This window comes from Globicephala melas, chromosome 10 (assembly GCF_963455315.2).
Source record: "Globicephala melas chromosome 10, mGloMel1.2, whole genome shotgun sequence".
NCBI lineage: Eukaryota > Metazoa > Chordata > Mammalia > Artiodactyla > Delphinidae > Globicephala > Globicephala melas.
This window is the reverse complement of record NC_083323.1, coordinates 59,953,169-59,973,001: the sequence shown is the minus strand read 5'-3', so window position 1 is coordinate 59,973,001 and position 19,833 is coordinate 59,953,169. Positions and strand designations below refer to the sequence as shown.

At 41.1% G+C, this 19,833-nt stretch overlaps 1 protein-coding gene across 4 annotated transcripts in view; it reads right to left on the bottom strand.

The window, feature by feature from the left end:
- The window catches only part of LOC115858674 (cyclic AMP-dependent transcription factor ATF-7), a 91,056-nt gene that overhangs the window by 24,540 nt on the left and 46,683 nt on the right, over positions 1 to 19,833 (bottom strand). For all 4 annotated transcript variants that reach the window (XM_060305672.1, XM_030866815.2, XM_060305674.2 and 1 more), the window contains exon 3: positions 2,924 to 3,020. In XM_060305672.1, coding sequence (XP_060161655.1) covers positions 2,924 to 3,020 — 97 coding nt within the window. The remainder of the gene's footprint in view (positions 1 to 2,923; positions 3,021 to 19,833) is intronic.

Here is a 19,833-nt window from a genome sequence, read left to right as displayed (position 1 = left end):
GGCTAGGGGTTAGAGGAAGTTGTAGCAGAGGGAAATGAGACAGGAAAATGCCCTGAGGACACATTTTTTGATGTGTTATCTTCAATAACCTGAGAAACAGCGATGATTATCCCATAACACAGACAGGAAATCTAAGTTATGTTACTTACTTATATTTTTTCACATTTTATGTTTTTCAGCCCATTTAACATTTGTGATTTTACTCCCTGTGAGGGAAGCAGAGCAAGTGCCATTCTGCCCATTTGGGCCAAAGCAGTGCCATGACTGGAACCCAGGTTCTCTGGTCTCCTTGCCTAGTGCTTTGCAAAACTCTGTGCTACCTAGGAGTGGATCTAGGCCTGAAACTTATATAATTCTGGGGGGCCCTCCTTAAGAAAAAGAATTTTAAAATATCTTATTTTTGCAAGTACTACAAAAACATATCACCATGTTAATACATTGTTAGGGCTCCTCCTAAGATCTTAAGGAGGAACCATGTGAGTACAGGGCCCTGAATGTTAAGCCTCATTAGCTCCATGGTTCCTGTGCCCCTCCAGCCATGTCCCAGTGCCCTTCCCAGCCCCATCTCCAGTCCTGGGGACTTCACTACCTCTAAGGCAGCCTCTAACATTTTGAATGAATTCTGTGAGAAATTTTCTGATATCAAGTTGAAATCTACTTCTAGAAGATTATTATCACACCTAGAAGATTATCATATTAAAAGAGGCAGGTACCTGATTCAGTGGAAAGAGAACCAGCCCTGATTCTACTACCAGTGTGGTGTATAAACTGGCTAGACACTTAAAAATAAATAAATAAAATAAAGTTGGGTGGACACCATGGGGCTAGGTTATAGAAAGCCTGAAAACCCAAATATAAATAGCCTTAAAGTAAGAGAAAACAGGAAGATAATGACAGATTTTGAGCAGAGAAGAATTTCAGGAAGTCTGGCTTTTCGACAGAATGAAAGGTGGATTAGAATGAGAGACGAGTCAAGGAGGCCAGCTAGGAGACTATGGAGGAATTCAAGCACAGTGACAGTGGATGGCAGGAAGAACAGAAAAGAACAGAACAGTCAGAATTTGAAGAAAGAATAAAACAACTCAAGATTTTGATAATACTGCTATCAGTGAATAGCAAAGGAGAGGAATTGGTTTAGGGCAGGGGTCCCCAACCCGTGAGCGGGCCGTTACCAGTTCGCAGCCTATTAGGAGCTGGGCCGCACAGCAGGAGGCGAGTGGCAGGTGAGCCTAGCAAAGCTTTATTTGCTGCCCCCCATCGCTCCCATCACCCCCTGAACCCTACCCCTACCCCCTCACTCCCACCCTGCCCGTGGTCCTAGGAAAAACTGTCTTCCATGAAACCGGTTCCTGGTGCCAAAAAGGTTGGGGACCGCTGGTTTAGGGGACAAGGAGTTCCCTAATTGACAGTCATTGACATGAAGATTTGAATGACAGAAAGACAGCCAAGTAAGTGTTCAATAAGGTGTTGAAATACATGTGAGATAACCAGGTCTTAATTTAGAGATACGAGAATCACCAGACTAGATAGGATAGCTGAAGTGTGCAATGGGGCGAACACTCCAAAACAGAATGTGAAGAATAACAGGGAAACATTTTAGCTCCTTGGGATTGTCCTGTATCAATTTCTCTCCCCACTGCTGGAGGGCGGCATAGGCCTTTCCACGCATTTGGAATAACCTCTCCAACTTGATAACTTTGACCCAAATTTAACTCTTTCATAAACTTCTCCAATCAATTTCACTTAATAATAATTCTCTTAGTATTGATATTGTTTGTATTATTCATTATACTTGGCTGCAAATACTAAAATTTTTTTCATGTATACACACCCTGACAATAAACTTAAGTATGTGTTGCCTACATATACGCTTACGTCCTCTCCACTCTTTCCAAGGACCTCCCCCAGGCTTTCTGCAGGATCATCAATGACAATGTCCCCAACTCGAGCAAAGTGCCTGGTGCAAACAGTAGATACTCAACAAATACTTGCTGAATTAATAAGGAACAGGAGATCTGTAGTGCAAGCCCCTTTCTTCATGTACAGAAGTATGGTAGGAGGTCCTCTCTTTCCTTCTCTGTGTCTCAGGCAGCATTTTGGCTAGTAGTACTTAGAGAAATTGTGCCTTACCTGAGTTATTAACTGATATAATACAGTAATCACCAACTAAATCCCTCATTGGTTAAACATTGGGGTAAGCTTGCTTTAACTCAGGCTAAATCAGAACCCCTCACGGTATCAAAAGAAAAAACCCATTTTGGTTTGTTTGTCTAGCTGAAAATGGCACAACAGAACTGCTGCACGGTTTGAGAGCAGTTGCTGAGAATGCTCCCTTGAGAATGGCATAGGTAAGCAAAACAATATCCAAAAAGACCAGTGAGAGGTTCCAGGTCACCCAAATCGGCCTAGAAAAGTCCCACTGACTAAGTGTCTTGTTTGTCCTCAATGGTGTCTGGGTACATAAAGGGAAGTTGAATTTACAAACTGACAATCTGCCTACTGGGGGTGGGGGGAAGACGACACTGACACCCAGTGGAGGAGAAGCAGCCAGGCTAGGTCGGCTCTCTTGCTTTCTTTTGTTCACCCCTTCACTGTGGGTAGGGAGAAATGTCAAAGGCGTCTTTTGTAAGTCTTCCAAAGTCCTAATAAAAAGGCAAGGAGGGAATAGACTGAAAGAAAGCTAAAACAAAACCTCAACACACCCACCTCAAAACCCACAGAACCCAATCGTATTAAAAACTGAGAGTGGAGGACACAATAGAAACTTGGGAGCTTTCAGTGTTCCTCTTTCCTGATTAAATGCAGATCACATAAGGGCTCTTAATGGGAGAAGGGGAGTACAGCTCCCAGTACATCTGGTCCCTGGTATTAATCTTAACTGTCTGGTGATATCAAGGCACATGGCTTCTGGGGCAGCAAATACCTGCAATGATGACTGAGTCAGTTCGGGCTGGGCCAAATTTCAATGTCATCTCATGCTTGTGTTTATGAACTGCCAGGTGGTCCTCGTTTGTAAATCTCTGAAACGAAACAGAAGCAGAGATGTGAAAAAAAAATAAGCCATTCAGTGCCTTTTCAAAATGTCCTACCAAACATCCTGCAACAAGGTTGGTCCCTGGAAAGAGGGACTGGAGAAGGAATAGAAAGGAGGAAAAAATGGAAATGATGGAAAAGGAGAGGAGATGGATTAAAAAAGAGAAAATAGGGAAGGAGAAAACAAAGCACTAGAAATCTTGGAGGAGAGGGTAAGGGGAAGACCATAGCACCAACTGCTCTGTAATATCAGGTCCAAACTAGAGAAATGGACAGATTGTTGGTGAAGTGGGATCCAGGAAGGAGGTTCCAAATGAAAAAAACATTAAGGCAAAATCGTAGCAAACAAGGGGAAAATAATTTTTAATAAAAATAATAAAGAAAGGAGAAGGGAAAGGCTGGGTACTAGTTGGTCATCACAAAAATAGGAAATTCAGACCACAGTGGGGCTGAATTGGACTGTTTATGAGCGGGCTAACAGGGAGATAAATTATGCAGGATTAGGAGAACAATTTAACTTCCTGGCCCCCACAGTGCTGCAGCAGGCGTCTGCCCAGATCTTTGGCTCAGGGTTTTAATGAGCCAGGATGGAGCTGTAGAGGACAGAGGCCCAACAGCCAGCAGTAATGGCACACACCAGCCCCATTGGCCAAATGCTGTCTCCCTTAATCGGGCAGGCCGCCTGGGCTCCATCAGCCATAAAGGGACCAGTGCAATGTTGTTGGCTATATAATGGTAGAATAAAAATGCAAGCAAAAAATTTTTGTTGGGTAGGGAGAAGCCTGTGGCCAGGATGAGGGAAGGGAAAAAGGGGATGGTATAGAGATTTTACTTATTTAAGGGTTTGGGTGAAAGGACAATGAAAATGTGAGGCTAGGTCTGCCTCAGTTTATGACTAAGTAAGACAGTGTTACTGGACAATAATTTATGCTCCCACCCCTTCTTCAGAAGGGGGAGGTGAAGGGAACAGATGAACAGCAGTAATTCAAAACAATGATACACTCAAAATTTCCTCTGAGGCTGGCTGGCTAGTTCCTTCATTAAAACATGCCTGCAACACAGTAACAGCTTGGATGCTGCAGTTTTCCACAGCTCTTTCACCAGCCAGGCTCCAAAACATGGTGCTATTTGTCTTTTTGTTTCTAAAAATAATGACTGGTTAGTCCTCTCTTTTCACTTTCCTCATTAGATAGATACACACTTCCCACCAAAACTACCTTTAGCCCTCTATCCACAGCTCTTCCTGACTGCAAACCAGACAGGAGTTGGCCCCATCCTAGCACCTATCCAGTCAAGAAAGCAACACTGAACTGTTTAAATTCCTTTATTTTATCTAAAAGTAGCTTTTCCCAAATTTGCTCTGAGCCCTATCATAACTAAAGCCAGCTTAAGACCTAAAATCCTTCCAGGCTGGGCCTATAGGCCTGAAGGGTGAAGGAAAATTTCAATGAAAATACGAAGAATCAAGAAGTACAACAGTCAAAAGAACACTGCCTTGGTGGTTTCCAATGCATCTAGGACAAAACCGAATAAAGTGTGGGGATATTTAGCCAAGAACTTTAGTTTTCTCTATCGCTGGTGAACCGTAGATATCAACTTTGTCAGTCACAGATTGTTCCTAATGAAATTAGGGTGGGGGTGGGAAAGGGGGGGGAACAGTCTGTTAACCATGGGTATATTTCTAGGTTAAACAAGTCACCGTGGAGGGTCTGGGATTGCCGGGTATTCAGTAAAAGGAAATGAGCAAAACTAGTCTAAAAAGGAGGAAAAAACCCATCATTTCACAAGGATAGGAAGAACAGTGGATTAGACGGGTATATGTTTTCAAAATGTAATGGTAATAACAATATTTTTTCAAAAATACATTTATAGGTAACTTGAAGGAAATTTCCTGTAGGTAGCTTTAAAAAATTGGCACAATGTTCCAGAATACAGAAGAATGACTTTCATGCAAAAAAGTCCTTTTCTACTATTGGAAATACAGCTTATCCAAAACTGCTTAGAGGACGATTTTATTTTATTTTAGAATTTATTTTATTTTATTTTATTTATTTATTCATTTTTGTTGGCTGCGTTGGGTCTTTGTTGCTGCGCGTGGGCTTTCTCTCTAGTTGCGTGAGCGGGGGCTACTCTGTTGCGGTGTGTGGGCTTCTCATTGCATTGGCTTCTCTTGTGAAGCACAGGCTCTAGGAGTACGGGCTTCAGTAGTTGTGGCACGCCGGCTCAGTAGTTGTGGCACACGGGCTTAGTTGCTCCACGGGCATGTGGGATCTTCCCTGACCAGGGCTCGAACCTGTGTCCCCTGCATTGGCAGGTGAATACTTAACCACTGCGCCACCAAGGAAGTCCCTTGGAGAAAGATTTTAAACCTCCAGGTTTCGCTCTCGTTAGGACTGTTTAATATATATATATATTTTTTCTGTATGCGGGCCTCTCACTGCTGTGGCCTCTCCCGCTGCGGAGCACAGGCTCCAGACGCTCAGGCTCAGTGGCCATGGCTCACGGGCCCAGCCGCTCCGTGGCATGTGGGATCCTCCTGGACCGGGGCACGAACCCACGTCCCCTGCATCAGCAGGCGGACTCTCAGCCACTGCGCCACCAGGGAAGCCCAGGACTATTTAATATTTTAAAAGGCAACTCCACTTCTTGTTACAACTTCTCTGCACAGGCCTGACTTGCTTGTCCTCTAGTTCTTGTTTGTCCTCTAGTTCTCTGCTGCACACCCCCCGACTCCCTTCCACACCACCCTATTCCCCTTTGAGCTCTTTATTTTTTCCAAATCAAAAGCTGGGATATGAAGAGGACTGAAGGTGACTGAAGGGATCTCCCACCTATCAGCATCTCAGAGGGTTTTGATAACTGTGAATGTGGGTAGAAAAAAAAAAATCACGTCTTTATTTTCACTAAACTCTAACTGAAATTTAGCATTCCTAATTCATAATAGAAATTGCACATATTTTCATATCACATTATAGTTATTGCAGATATCTCAAAATAGCCTTTATACTCATCACTACTTCAAAATTATGATAGTCACTAGACCTACCACTAGAACTTATAGACAGCATTATGCTTAAAAAAGCACGTTATCAAATATTTTAAAAACATTTTTAATAACTATATATCAAAATAATTGCTTCCTTTATAATCCTATGTCTTTTATTTTATTGATTTAAAAATATTATTCTGGGGGCTTCCCTGGTGGCGCAGTGGTTGAGAGTCCGCCTGCCGATGCAGGGGACACGGGTTCATGCCCCGGTCTGGGAAGATCCCACATGCCACGGAGCGGCTGGGCCCGTGGGCCGTGGCCGCTGGGCCTGTGCGTCTGGAGCCTGTGCTCCGCAACGGGAGAGGCCACAACAGTGAGAGGCCCGTGTACCGCAAAAAAAATAAAAATAAAAAAAAAATTAAAAATATTATTCTGAGAAGGGGTTCATAGGTCTCACCAAACTGCCATTGGGGGTTATGACACCACAAAAGTTAAGAATCCCTCCTGACTAAATCAGGTAGTATACTTCAGAGGATGAGCCAAAAGGGCAGAATTTTAAGAAGCAGGGCACTGGCCTGGTCTCGGCTCCGGTCATCTCTCCCTGCTATTTCTAACACAATTCTTGTATGCCCAGAGTAGGAGGGAGAGAATAAAAGTTTACTGAAGTTTTTTTTTTTTTAAATCAAAGTGAATGTCACTCTGGCTATGATTTTCATTGTTCCTTATATTCTCTCCCGTTTATTGAGTTAACTCAAGAATTCTCTAGATCAATCTTGAACCACATGCTTAGGAAACCATACCTCTAGAAGCAATTTCTCAATTAAAACGTCTAAAATTATTAAGTGATAAAAATTTGACCTTATTAAAAAATAGATTAGGGGCTCCCAAAAGGATTTCCTTTTTGAATTATTGCCCATTTAAAAATCTAGCTCTCCCATTTGTTAATACCCTTCGTGGGTCTTCCTTTGTTCTTTGCTCTTACCTATGACTAAGGTTATGGCAAAGAGCCACTCAATTTAGGGAACATTCACTCTGGTTGTAGGGTAAATAATGATAATTATCAATAAACATGTAGATATTCACCATCTCCAAGAAAACCGAGGGCTGATATTATTCAAAATGGGGGCTAAAGAATTTGAGTTACAGTGGATCAGGAAGGCATTTTATATGCCTTGGGAGAAGATTTGAATAGCAACACAATAAAGTTTAGAGCCTTATTTGCTCAAGTAAGTGAATCAGGACAGCTTCTTGGCATAAATGGGAGAGGGAAAGTATTATGTGCTAATTTGTACCCTATCTATAGACCAAGATGATTTAGATTTGCCCTATCCAATACGGCAGCCGCTAGCCGCGTGTGGCTACTGAGCGCTTGAAATGCGGCTAGTCTAAACTGAAATGTACTGTACTAAGTCAAAGATTTAGTACAAAAAAAGAAAAAGAGAATGTAAAATATCTCATTAATTTTATTTTGATTATATGTTGAAATGACAATATTTTGAATACACTGGGTCAAATAAATTATTAAAATTAATGTCACTTGTTTTTGATTTTTAATGTTTCTACTAGAAAATTTAAAATTAGATATGTAGCTTGCATTTTGTGATTTGCAATATATTTCTTTTGGACAGCTCCGACCTAGATAACATGCTCGAAGATCTAATGGGAATTTTAATCATGTGCCAAACTTGATTCTTTTTTTTTTTTTTAATTTATTTTTTTGGCCATGCCACGTGGCTTGTGGGATCTTAGTTCCCCAACCAGGGATTGAACCCAGGCCCTCAGCAGTGAAAGTGTGGAGTCCTAACCACTGGACCGCCACGGAATTCCCCAAACTTGATTTTTTCCCCACACACACATTTTTTCTAAATACAGTTTATACTATATGGCAGTGGTTCTCAACAAGGGGCAACTCTGCCCCCGACATTTGGCAATGTTTGGAGAAATATTTGCTTGTCACAACCTGGGGGATGTTACCGAACTCTAGAGGGTTGAGGCCTGGGATGCTGATATATATCCTATAATGCACTGGCCAGCTCTCCAAAACAAAAAATTATCTGACCCAAAATGTCATTTGTGTCTCTGCTGAGAAACCCTGCTACAAGATAACAGGGAAAGAAAGAAACAAACAAACCAAAAAAAGGGCTGTTTTTTAGTTTCTCTTGCCAAACTGCCAACACATGTTTTTGGATCTGAAACTTGGAAGGAAAAAAACACAGGCAGAAAACTCCCAACCTCATTTCATAAAATGGCTGACGTACTACTGATCTGCAAATACTTAGGATAGGGAAATTAGGAAGATGGAGACAGAAGGTACTGTTTGTAATTGGGAGAAAAGACTAAATGGAATTCTCATGCACTGCCTTGTTAGTAGCAAGGAGGTAACAGAAAAAGCAAATCAAAACAATTTTGGCTACTTCTGAATTTTACTCCCCAACGGAGGGAAAAAAAAATCAAGAAAGGAAATTTTCTTAGTTTAAGAAATGTTAAGAAGCATAAAATATCAGGACTATGAGGAAGTCAATCTGAAAAGTGGTATTAGTATTAGGATGGGCAGTGAAAGTACAGTTTTGATAAAAAGTTTCCATCTCTAGGAAGTTTCATTCTCACCCATCCTGCTGTGATGAGAAACTGGAACCCTGGGACTTCCCTGGTGGTGCAGTGGTTAAGAGTCCGCCTGCCAATACAGGGGACACAGGTTCGATCCTTGGTCCGGGAAGATCCCACATGCCGCGGAGCAACTAAGCCTGTGCGCCACAACTTCTGAGGCTGTGCTCTAGAGCCCGCAGGTCGCAACTACTGAGCCAGTGCACCACAACTACTGAAGTCCACGTGCCTAGAGCCCGTGCTCACAACAAGAGATGCCACCGCAATGAGAAGCACACACACCGCAATGAAGAGTAGCCCCCGCTCGCCACAACCAGAGAGAAAAGTCCGCGCGCGGCAATGAAGACCCAACGCGGCCAAAATAAATAAATAAATAATAAAATAATTAATGAAAAAAAAGAAAAGAAACTGGAATCCTACCTACTAGCAAACTGACAAAATAAGCAGAGCCAAATAAAGTTAGGAATGGCTTGAAGAACAAGCATGGTGTGAACTGGAAATCAGGAATATATGTCAATGAATGAAGCCTTAAATTTTTTAAAAAATTTATTTTATTTATTTATTTTTGGCTGTGTTGGGTCTTCGTTGCTGTGTACAGGCTTTCTCTAGTTGTGGCAAGCGGGGGCTACTCTTCGTGCCGTGCGCGGGCTTCTCTCACTGCGGTGGTTTCTCTTGTTGCGGAGCACGGGCTCTAGGCGTGCGGGCTTCAGTAGTTGTGGCTCATGGGCTCTAGAGCGCAGGCTCAATAGTTGTGCTGCACAGGCTTAGCTGCTCTGCGGCATGTGTGATCTTCCCGGACCAGGGCTCAAACCCGTGTCCCTTGCATTGGCAGGTGGATTCTTAACCACTGCACCACCAGGGAAGTCCCTGAAGCCTTAAATTTTTTAATTTTTAAAAAGTTGATGTATAATGTATTCAAACTGTAAAAAATCTCAAGTATACAGCTCAATGAATTTTTATATAAGTACATGCTAGTGTAATTACAACCCAGATCGAGAGATGAAATATCTCGGGCACCCCAGAAGGCCCCCTCATACCCCACTTTTCTTAAGCTTTTAAATGAAATAATTATATAAAACACTTAGTACCTGGCATACAGCATGTATTCAGTTAGTTCTCTCCTCTTTCCCTTTTTAAATCTCAAGGCAGACCGGTATTGTAGTAAAAATTAGTTTTTCTTTGTAGAATAATTCTAAATAAGTCAGTGCTTAGAGTTCTTTTCCTAATCCCGTTAAGACTAGTCTCCCAGAAGCTTTCTGAAACAGCAACACTAAACAGAATTGAAGAGAAGGCTCAGGGCAAATGAGAGCTCAGGCCAAACTAAAGCTAAATGTTTGTCTTTTGACTCTGAGCCAAGCACAAGCATATGGGCATCAGAAATGTAGTAGTTTCAAGTAAATCCTTGGTAAAGTTTTGTGACTAATGAAATTTCTGTGCAGTATGCACTCAACCCCTAGCCAAATTCATTCCTGAAATGTTGTTTTTGGCCACCACAGCTCCAGTTTCCATGTGGATTTGTCTCACATTTAAAAATGCTCTTATATCCTGACCTATGATTAATTCACGTCCCTTTCCTTGTTTTAGAAGAGTAGGCTGGGGGAAGGAGACAAATCAGAACTCTTTAGTTATTAGGAAATGAGCCCTGAATGCCTAAACTATCAGGCAACTGAGTTTATATTTATGATAGTCTGAAAGTCACTTACGCTGAAACCTAACTACTCTCTTCTCCAAACTTTGTGGGTCTGGCAGCGCTTCATGGGCAGAATAGTTTTCTTTTATTACAGTATCTACACTTGGTCATATTCTGATGAAAGAAAATAGTTTGAAAAAGCGGGAGAAAACTGAGAACTATAGGTAGAAAGCTATAGAATACAGTGATCTTGGTGCTGAGTAGGGTGGCAAGAATAGCTGACCTTTTTTTGAACACTATTTAATCACTTCAGCTGATCACATATCCTGAAAGAAACTGGGAGATCAGCAACAGTCTTAATAAGGCTTCTCACCCTCACTGCAGAGCTTCTATTCCCAATGCATCATTTATATTTGGGAAAGTGGGGAAAGGGAGAAGGGAAGGGACTAAATACACATACCTCAATCCAACATAACTTTCGTTTGTACCTTAGTCAATCTTAGGCTCCTGCTTTCTACTTCAAGATGCTGCTGTTTACGAAATGAGTCACACATCCTGCTTTGAATGCTTCATGGCTCTTGAATGAATCATTTCAAAGTACAGGATTGTTCAACAAATAAATACAACCACAGCAGCAGCAGCTCATAGGCTGCATGTGTGAGCAAGGTAATTTACAGAGGAAAAATAAGAACAGGAAACTTCTCAAAATATTCTAAGAGAAAATGTTGTCAGGGGAATGAAGGAGTATAAACTAAAGGGAGGGGGAAAAACCCACAAAATTGTACCTAAGGTAAATTTCTTTGTCTGTGGATTGAGGAATTTTCTGCTTGGGGAAGGCTGTTTGAGTGTCTTAGAAGATTCTGGCAGCTGACTAAATCAGTCCCTTGTAAAAAGAAGGAATTTTGAGAGGAGAGACATTATTTGATAGTTATTCTAGCAGAGAAGCCATCTGATAGAATATATGCCCCTCAAGGGCAAGAATCCTCATATGTTTGCTCGTGGAAGTATTCCAAGCACTTAGAACAGTACCTGCACATAGTGGGTGCTTAATAAACAGCTGTTGAATAAATGCCAACTAGCATATCTCATTAAAGGGCTACAAAGCATCCCTAACTTATAAAACTCTTATCCATGTGTACAATGGTAGGAGTATTTTCATCATCAACATTCAAACGGAGAGTTGATATTGTAAACACCAGCTCTTTCCTATGGAACTAAAGGCTGGGCCCAGTGGGGACCAAGAATACCCTAATGGGAGGAGCTTAGAATAAGAAACAAATAGAATTTCAAAAATTAAGACAACAGGAAAAGATCAAAATGGCAGCAAAGGGGATTTAAATCATTGGGAAGAATTTCTTGACTCAGAGGGTGGAGGGGGCTGAAATCATTTCCAAAGGAGATTTTAAAGCAATGTAAAATCTATTAGTTTTCTGGTCCTCTTGTATTTTTTGTAAATGATTTTTTAAAAATAATTTAATATTTTATTTATTTATTTTTGGCTGCGTTGGGTCTTCGTTGCTGCGTGCGGGCTTTCTCTAGTTGTGGTGAGCGGGGGCTACTTTTCATGAGGTGCGCAGGCTTCTCATTGCAGTGGCTTCCCCTGTGGCAGAGCACAGGCTCTAGGCGTGTGGGCTTCAGTAGTTGCAGCACACAGGCTCAGTAGTTGTGGCTTGTGGACTCTAGAGCGCAGGCTCAGTAGTTGTGCTGCACAGGCTTAGTTGCTCCGTGGCACGTGGGATCTTCCCAGACCAGGGCTTGAACCTGTGTCCTCTGCACTGGCAGGTAGATTCTTAGCCACTGCGCCACCAGGGAAGTCCCTGGTCCTCTTGTATTTTTATAACTTTATTTTCTCCTATTTTTCCACTAACACTTTCTATCCAGGTCAGTCTCTACTGATCTGCAAAATCCACCTGTTTTCAATTTTGTGCTTCCACACAATCGCCCTATTCTCAGACATGCCTTCCTCTCTCCCCTCAGTTTATCCACGTACTACAACTTTCCAAGGTCCAGCTGAAATCCAATTGCTTTTTGAAAGCTTCTCTAATTTTCAGTAGTCTATCTTTCCTGAACTTGTATGGTACTCTGAACAATCTGCACCATATAATTTAGAATTCTAGTCTACATGGTCTCACTATAAAGGATATAGTTTTATCCTTTAAACTATAAACTACCAGAGGGTTAAAAATGTATCCTACACTTACTCCTTTTTTTTTTTTTTTTATGGCCATGACATGTGGCTTTTGTAATCTTAGTTCCCCAACCAGGGATTGAATCCGGCCCCGGCAGTAATACCACCGAGTCCTAACCACTGGACCGCCAAGGAGTTCCCCTACACTTATTCCTTACCTTCCCCACCAACCCCATGTTGGGGCTTAACCCCGTGGAGAGTACACAATAGGCGCTCAATAAATTCCTTTTTAAGTGATTAGGTCAAGTTTTATATAGTGGTATGAGAAAAACTGTTGAAAAGCTTTATCACCTTTAGATCCTAAGACCTTTAACAGGGCACACTTTCAGAATGATCTGATCCCTTTCCATCTCCACTTCCAAAGTATATTTCATCATGCAAATAAGTGAGAATCAGCGTATCCTTCCCACTGTTGAGACACCAGATTCCCTTTATTACAGAAAGGCACTTAGGACTCTTTCAGTACACTGGAGTTATATTGCTGTTGTATGAAAGGATACTGGTGCCATGTCTTGTGGGTCAATTTACTTTCTTTGGGTATCTGAGTCCATTGCTGAACCTTATTACCAACTAAAATGCTCTGTGCAAAAAATGTCAATTCATCAACAGCAACCTTTTCCTTCTTCACTCCCCAAACCACTAGTGGTAATTTTAACCACATCCTTTTAAGCATTTTCTTTTAGGATCTCAATTACTTGAATTTTACTGGGCAGAATATCAGCATCCCACAGGAGTCAAGCCATGTCAAGAACTGGATTCCTCTGTTTACAAAGTTTACCCTGGAGAATCTGACAAGAGGAAAAGGTATATTACAATCAAATCAACAAACCAGTTGGGGGTTGGGGAGTGGAAAAATGATATTCAAACCCACAGTCAACACTGAATTGCTGGATCTTCACTGTTAGGATCTGGGATTAACATTAATGCATTATTCCATAACATACAGACCAATGATGCAACTATTCCTCTAAGCAGCAGAAGTTTTTACCACTCAGCCACACCCAATCACTCATTTTATTTTCGTTCCTGTTCCCTCCTCCTGTTTATGACAAATGTGAAAAATCATGAGTCCCATGGGTGGTATCTTTTGCCTAATAAATCACAGCAGAAAGGAAACAAGCTCCAAAGGTCATACAGGCCAACTCCAACCAGGGATTGGGCAGTGTAGAAAAGAGGGTGGCAAATATAATTTCTTGTCAGTTTAACTGAGGAAAAATAGGTATTTTAGTTTTATTTTATTTATGAATCTTGTTTATTATGGGATTGAAAAATATAATTTTACTTCAGGTTTCAATGTACTTAGAAAGTCCTGGTCATCTCAACTTCCATGGGATTCCCTAGTATCACAGGAAAGCAGTAAGTATAAATCTTTTCTGCTCCTCCTCTTGCTCTCTTTTTATTTTTTTATTGTGGTAAAATATACATAACACAAAATTTACCATATAAACCGTTTTAAATGTACAGTTCAGTGGTATTAAATACATTCATATTGTTGGCAACCATCACCACCATCCATCCCCCATAACTCTTTTTCTTTTTTTAATTTATTTTTTGGCTGTGTTGGGTCTTCATTGCTGCGTGCGGGCTTTCTCTAGTTGTGGCGAGCGGAGGCTACTCTTCGTTGCGGTGCGTGGGCTTCTCACTGCGGTGGCTTCTCTTGTTGTGGAGCACGGGCTCTAGGTGCGTGGGCTTCAGTAGTTGTGGCACGTGGGCTCAGTAGTTGTGGCTTGCAGGCTCTAAAGCGTAGGCCCTGAAGCATAGGCTCAATAGTTGTGGCACACGGGCTTAGCTGCTCCGAGGCATATGGAATCTTGCCGGACCAGGGCTCGAACCCATGTTCCCTGCATTGGCAGGCAGATTCTCAACCACTGCACCACCAGGGAAGTCTCCAACTCTATTTTGTAGAACTGAAACTCTATACCCATTAGACAATAACTCCCCATACTCCCCTCCCCCCATTCCCTGGCACCACCATTATACTTTCTGTCCTTATGATTCTGACTACTCTAAGCACCTCATATGAGTGAAATCATACAGTATTTGTCTTTTTGTGACTTATTTCACTCAGCACATCTTCAAGGTTCCTCCACGTTGTAGCATATTGCAGAATTTCCTTCTTTTTAAGGCTGCATGATAGCCCACTGTATGTATATTCCATATTTTTTTGTTCATTTATCAGTAGATGGACACTTGGTTTGCTTTTGCATTTTAGATATTGTGAATAATGCTATGAATACAGTTGTACAAATATCTCTGCTTTCAGTTCTTTTGGGTATATACCCAAAAGTGGAATTGCTGGATCATATAGTAACCCTATTTTTAATTTTTTGAGGAACTGTCATACTGTTTTCCTCATTGGCTGTACCATCTTACATTCCCACCAACAGGGCAGAAGAGTTCCAATTTCTCCATATTCTTGCCAACACTAGTTATCATCTGTTTTTCTTTTTTTAAGTAACTATTCTAATGGGTGTGAAGTAGTACTGTAGTTTTGATTTGCATTTCCCTAATGATGAGTGATATTGAGCATTTTTTCATGTGCTGGTTGGCTACTTGTATATCTTCTTTGGAGAAATGTCTATTCAATGTTTTCGCCTATTTTTTTTTAAATTAATTATTTATTTATTTATGGCTGTGTTGGGTCTGCGTTGCTGTGCATGAGCTTTCTTTAGTTGCGTCAAGCAGGGGCTACTCTTCATTGCAGTGTGCAGGCTTCTCATTGCAGTGGCTTTTCTTGTTGTAGAGCGTGGGCTTCAGTAGTTGTGGCATGCGGGCTCAGAAGTTGTGGCTCGTGGGCTCTAGAATGCAGGCTCAGTTGCTGTGGCGCACGGGCTTAGTTGCTCCACGGCATGTGGGATCTTGCTGGACCAGGGCTCAAACCCATGTACGCTGCATGGCAGGCGGATTCTTAACCACTGCGCCACCAGGGAAGTCCCTCGCCTATTTTTTTATCAGGTTGTTTTTTTGCTGTTGCTGAGTTTTAGAAATTCTCTAAACATTCTGGGTATTAATCCTGTATCCAATATATGACTTGCAAACATTTTCTCCCATTCCTTGGTTGCCTTTTTACTCTGTGGACATTGTCTTTAAATGTACAAAAATGTTTTAATTTTAATAAAATCCGACCTATTTTTTTCTCTTACTTGCTCCTCTGGTGTCATATCCAAGAAATCACTCTCAAATCCAATATCATGAAGCTTTTGTCCTATTTTTCTTCTAAGAGTCTTATACATAGTTGATACATCTTCTTACTGCACTGAAACTTTTATTAGTATATAATGTCCTTCTTTGTCTCTTGTAACCTATTTTGATCTAAAATCTATTTATTCTGGTGTTAGTAGAGCCACCACTCTGCTCTTTTGGATACTATTTGCATGGAGCATCTTTTTTCATCCATTCACTTTTAAAAAATATTTATTTATTTTTATTTTGGCTGCACTGAGTCTTAGTTGCAGCATGTGGGATCTTTGTCGCAGCACATGGACTTCTTAGTTGTGGCATGTGAACTCTTAGTTGTGGACTTCTTAGTTGTGGCATGAGAACTCAGTTGTGGCATACATGCAGCATCTAGTTCCCTGACCAGGGATTGAATCTGGGCCCCCTGCATTGGGAGCACAGAGTCTCACCCACTGGACCACCAGGGAAGTTCCCATCCGTTCACTTGCAACCTGTTTGTGTCTTTGGGTCTCAAGTAAGTCTCTTGTAGACAGCATACAGTTGGATCATATAGGGTATTTTGTTTTGTTTTGTTTTTATTAAAGTGTAGTTGATTTACAATATTGCATTAGTTTCTGGTGTACAGCAAAGTGATTCAGTTATACATATATATTTTTTCACATTATTTTCAATGATAGGTTATTATAAGATATTGAATATTGTTTCCTGTGTTATACAGTAAATTCTTATTGCTTATCTATTTTATATATAGTAGTGTGTATCTGTTAATCCCATACTCCTAATTTATGCCTCCATTTCCTTTGGTAACCATAAGTTTATTTTCTAGGTCTGTGAGTCTGTTTCTGTTTTATAAAGATTCATTTGCATTACTTTTTAGATTCCACATATAACTGATATCATATAATATTTGTCTTTCTCTGTCTGGCTTATTTCACTTGGCATGATGTTCTCTAGGTTCATCCATGTTGCTGCAAATGGCAATACTGCATTCTTTTTTGGATCAAGTGTTTTTATCCATTCTGTCAATCTGTCTTTTGAGTGGAGAGTTTAATCCATTTACATTTGAAGTAATTACTAATAAGGAGGAACTTACTTCTGTCATTGTGCTGTTTGTCTTCCATATGTCTTATAGCTTTGTTGCCCCTCATTTCTTGCATTACTGTCTTCTTTTGTGTTGAGTTTTTGTAGTGAAAAGTCTAAATTTCTTTCTCATTTCCTTTTGTGTATATTCTACAACTATTTTCTTTGTGGTTACCATGGGGATTACATTTAATATATTAAAGTTTTAATACTCTAATTTGAATGTATACCATCTTAACTTCAGTAACATACAAAAACTCCGCTCCTTTACAGTTCTGTGCCTACCCCTTTCAGCTGCTGATGTCACAAAATTACAACTTTATACATTGCGGACCCCAAAACATAAATAATTTTTTAAATGCATTAATCTCTTAAATTACATGAAAAACAATATTTGAAGTGACAAACCAAAGTTACAGTAATACTAGCTTTTACAATATAAATATTTTTCCTTAAATGTATTACTGTCTTAAATCATGTAGGAAACAAAAAGTACAATTACAAGTCATTCATTCTTACAGTAATAATATTAGCTTTATAATTGCCCATGTATTTACCTTTCTTGAGATTATTTTTCCCCACAGCTTTGAGTTACTGTCTAGTATACTTTCATTTCACTTTTCAAGACTCCCTTCAGCATTCTTGCAGGGCAGGTCTAGCAGTCACGAACTCCCTCAGCTTTTACCTCTCTGGGAATGTCTTAATTTCTCTCTCACTTTTGAAGGGCAGCTTTGCTGGATATAGGATTCTTGGTTGACAGTTTTTTTTTTTTAGCACTTTGCATATGTTTGGTCAACTGTTTTCTGGCCTCCAAAGTTTCTGATCAGAAGTCTACTTATAATCTTATTGATGATTCCTTGTATGTGATGATTCACTTCTCTCTTGCTGCTCTCAAGATTCTTTCTTTGTTTTTGGCCTTTGGAAGTTTGTTATAATGTGTTTTGATGTGGGTCTCTGAGTTCTTCTTCCTTGGAATTTGAGGGGTTTTTAAAAATTTTTTTTAAGTCTTTATTGAATGTGTTATAATATTGCTTCTGTTTTGGGTTTTTTGGCCCTGAGGCATGTGGGATCTTAGCTCCCCGACCAGGGATCGAACCCACACCCTCTGCATTGAAAGGCAAAGTCTTAACCACTGGACCACCAGGGAAGGCCCCAGGAGTATGAGCTTTCTGGATGTTTATAGTTATGTCTTTCACCAAATTTGGGAATTGTTCAGACATTATTTCCTCAATTTTTCTCTCTGCCCCTTCTTCTCTCTTTCTCTATTCCCTCCCTGCCTCCTTCCCTGTACTTCTGGAACTCCAACAATGCATATATTTGTCTGCCTGATGGTATCCCACAGGTCCCTCAGGCTTTGCTTGCTTCTTGTCAGTATTCACTTTCTGTTCTTCACACTTGATAATTTCCAAATGCCTATTTTCTTTTCTTTTCTTTTTGTTTTTTTTTTTGGCCTCGCTGCACGGCTTGCGGGGTCTTACTTCCCCAACCAGGGATCAAACCTGGGCCCTGGCAGTGAAAGGACTGAGTCCTAACCACTGGACTGCCAGGGAATTCCCCAAACTCCTATTTTCAAGTTCACTGATTCTTTCTTCTGCCTGCTCAAATCTGCCTTTGAATCCCTCTAGTGAATTTATCATTTCAGTAAATGAATTTTCAGCTCCAGAATTTCTTTTTAGGTTTTCTATCTCTTTATTGATATTTACGTTTTGTTCATACATTGTTTTCTTGATTTTCTCTACATCTTCCTTTAGTTCTTTGAGATTTAAGACAGGTGTTTTAAAGTCTTTGTCTAGCAAATCTGTCATGAGGCCTTTCTCAGGGACAGTTTATGTTGATTTTTTTTTTTTTTTGCGGTATGCGGGCCTCTCACTGCCGTGGCCTCTCCTGTTGTGGAGCACAGGCTCCGGACGCACAGGCTCAGCGGCCATGGCTCATGGGCCCAGCCACTCCGCGGCATGTGGGATCTTCCCGGACTGGGGCACGAACCCGTGCCCCCTGCATCGGCAGGCGGACTCTCAACCACTGCGCCACCAGGGAAGCCCCATTTTTTTTTTATCCTTTGAATGGGCCATACTTTGCTGTTGCTTTGTATGCCTTGTGGTTTTTTGTTGAACACCAGCCATTTCAATCTAATAAAACAACTCTGGAAATCAGTTTCTTTCCCCCTTCTGCAGAATTTGCTGATTTTTGATATTGTTTTTGTTTTTATGATTGTTGTAGGGTCTCTGTGCCAAGGATCAGCATGAGGTGTAAATTTAATGCCTTCTTAGGTCTTTTCTGACACTTTCCCTAGGTATGCAGTCACTTCCTAATTTTCCCCATATATGTGGCTGTTTTTGAATGTCCTTGACTTTAATGTCTTGCTTCCAAAAGGGGAAATAAGTGAAAAATGAAGGGGAGAAAAAGGGCACAGGACCTTTAAATCCCCTAGAAGTCACTTCAGCCAGAGAAGGAGGGGCTTGTAACAATGTGAAGAGGTTCAACAAAATGGCTACCTGTCTATACCTCTGTGATCAGAAGCAACAATCAGCACCCAGAGCACAGATCTCTGCTACTTAGAGGAAACGACCTTTTTGACCATCCTAGCTCCCCCACATGCTGTGTGCAAACTGCTCTAGGAACACATGCACAGATGCTTGGCACTGGCTGAGGGTGGGGTGATGGATAGCTGCTACTGTGCTGAGCTGAAATTGAAATTAACCACAATTTACCCTCCAATTCTTCCCCTAGAAGTTGCAAGCCTTCAACAGACTCCAAATTTCCAAAATAGTTAACATCAGACAGATTCTGCCAGTGCAATTGTCTATGTGGGGAAACAGATTCTTGATCCTTTCTACTCTGCCACCTTCCCAGAATCCCTCTCTCTCTCTTTTTATTATTAAATTTATTTATTTATTTATTTATGGCTGCATTGGGTCTTCATTGCTGCACGCGGGCTTTCTCTAGTTGCAGCGAGCAGGGGCTACTCTTCGTTGTGGTGCACAGGCTTCTCGTTGCATTGGCTTCTCTTGTTGCGGAGCACAGGCTCTAGGCCTGCAGGCTTCAGTAGTTGTAGCACGCAGGCTCAGCAGTTGTGGCTCACAGGCTCTACAGCACAGGCTCAGTAGTTGTGGCACACGGGCTTAGCTGCTC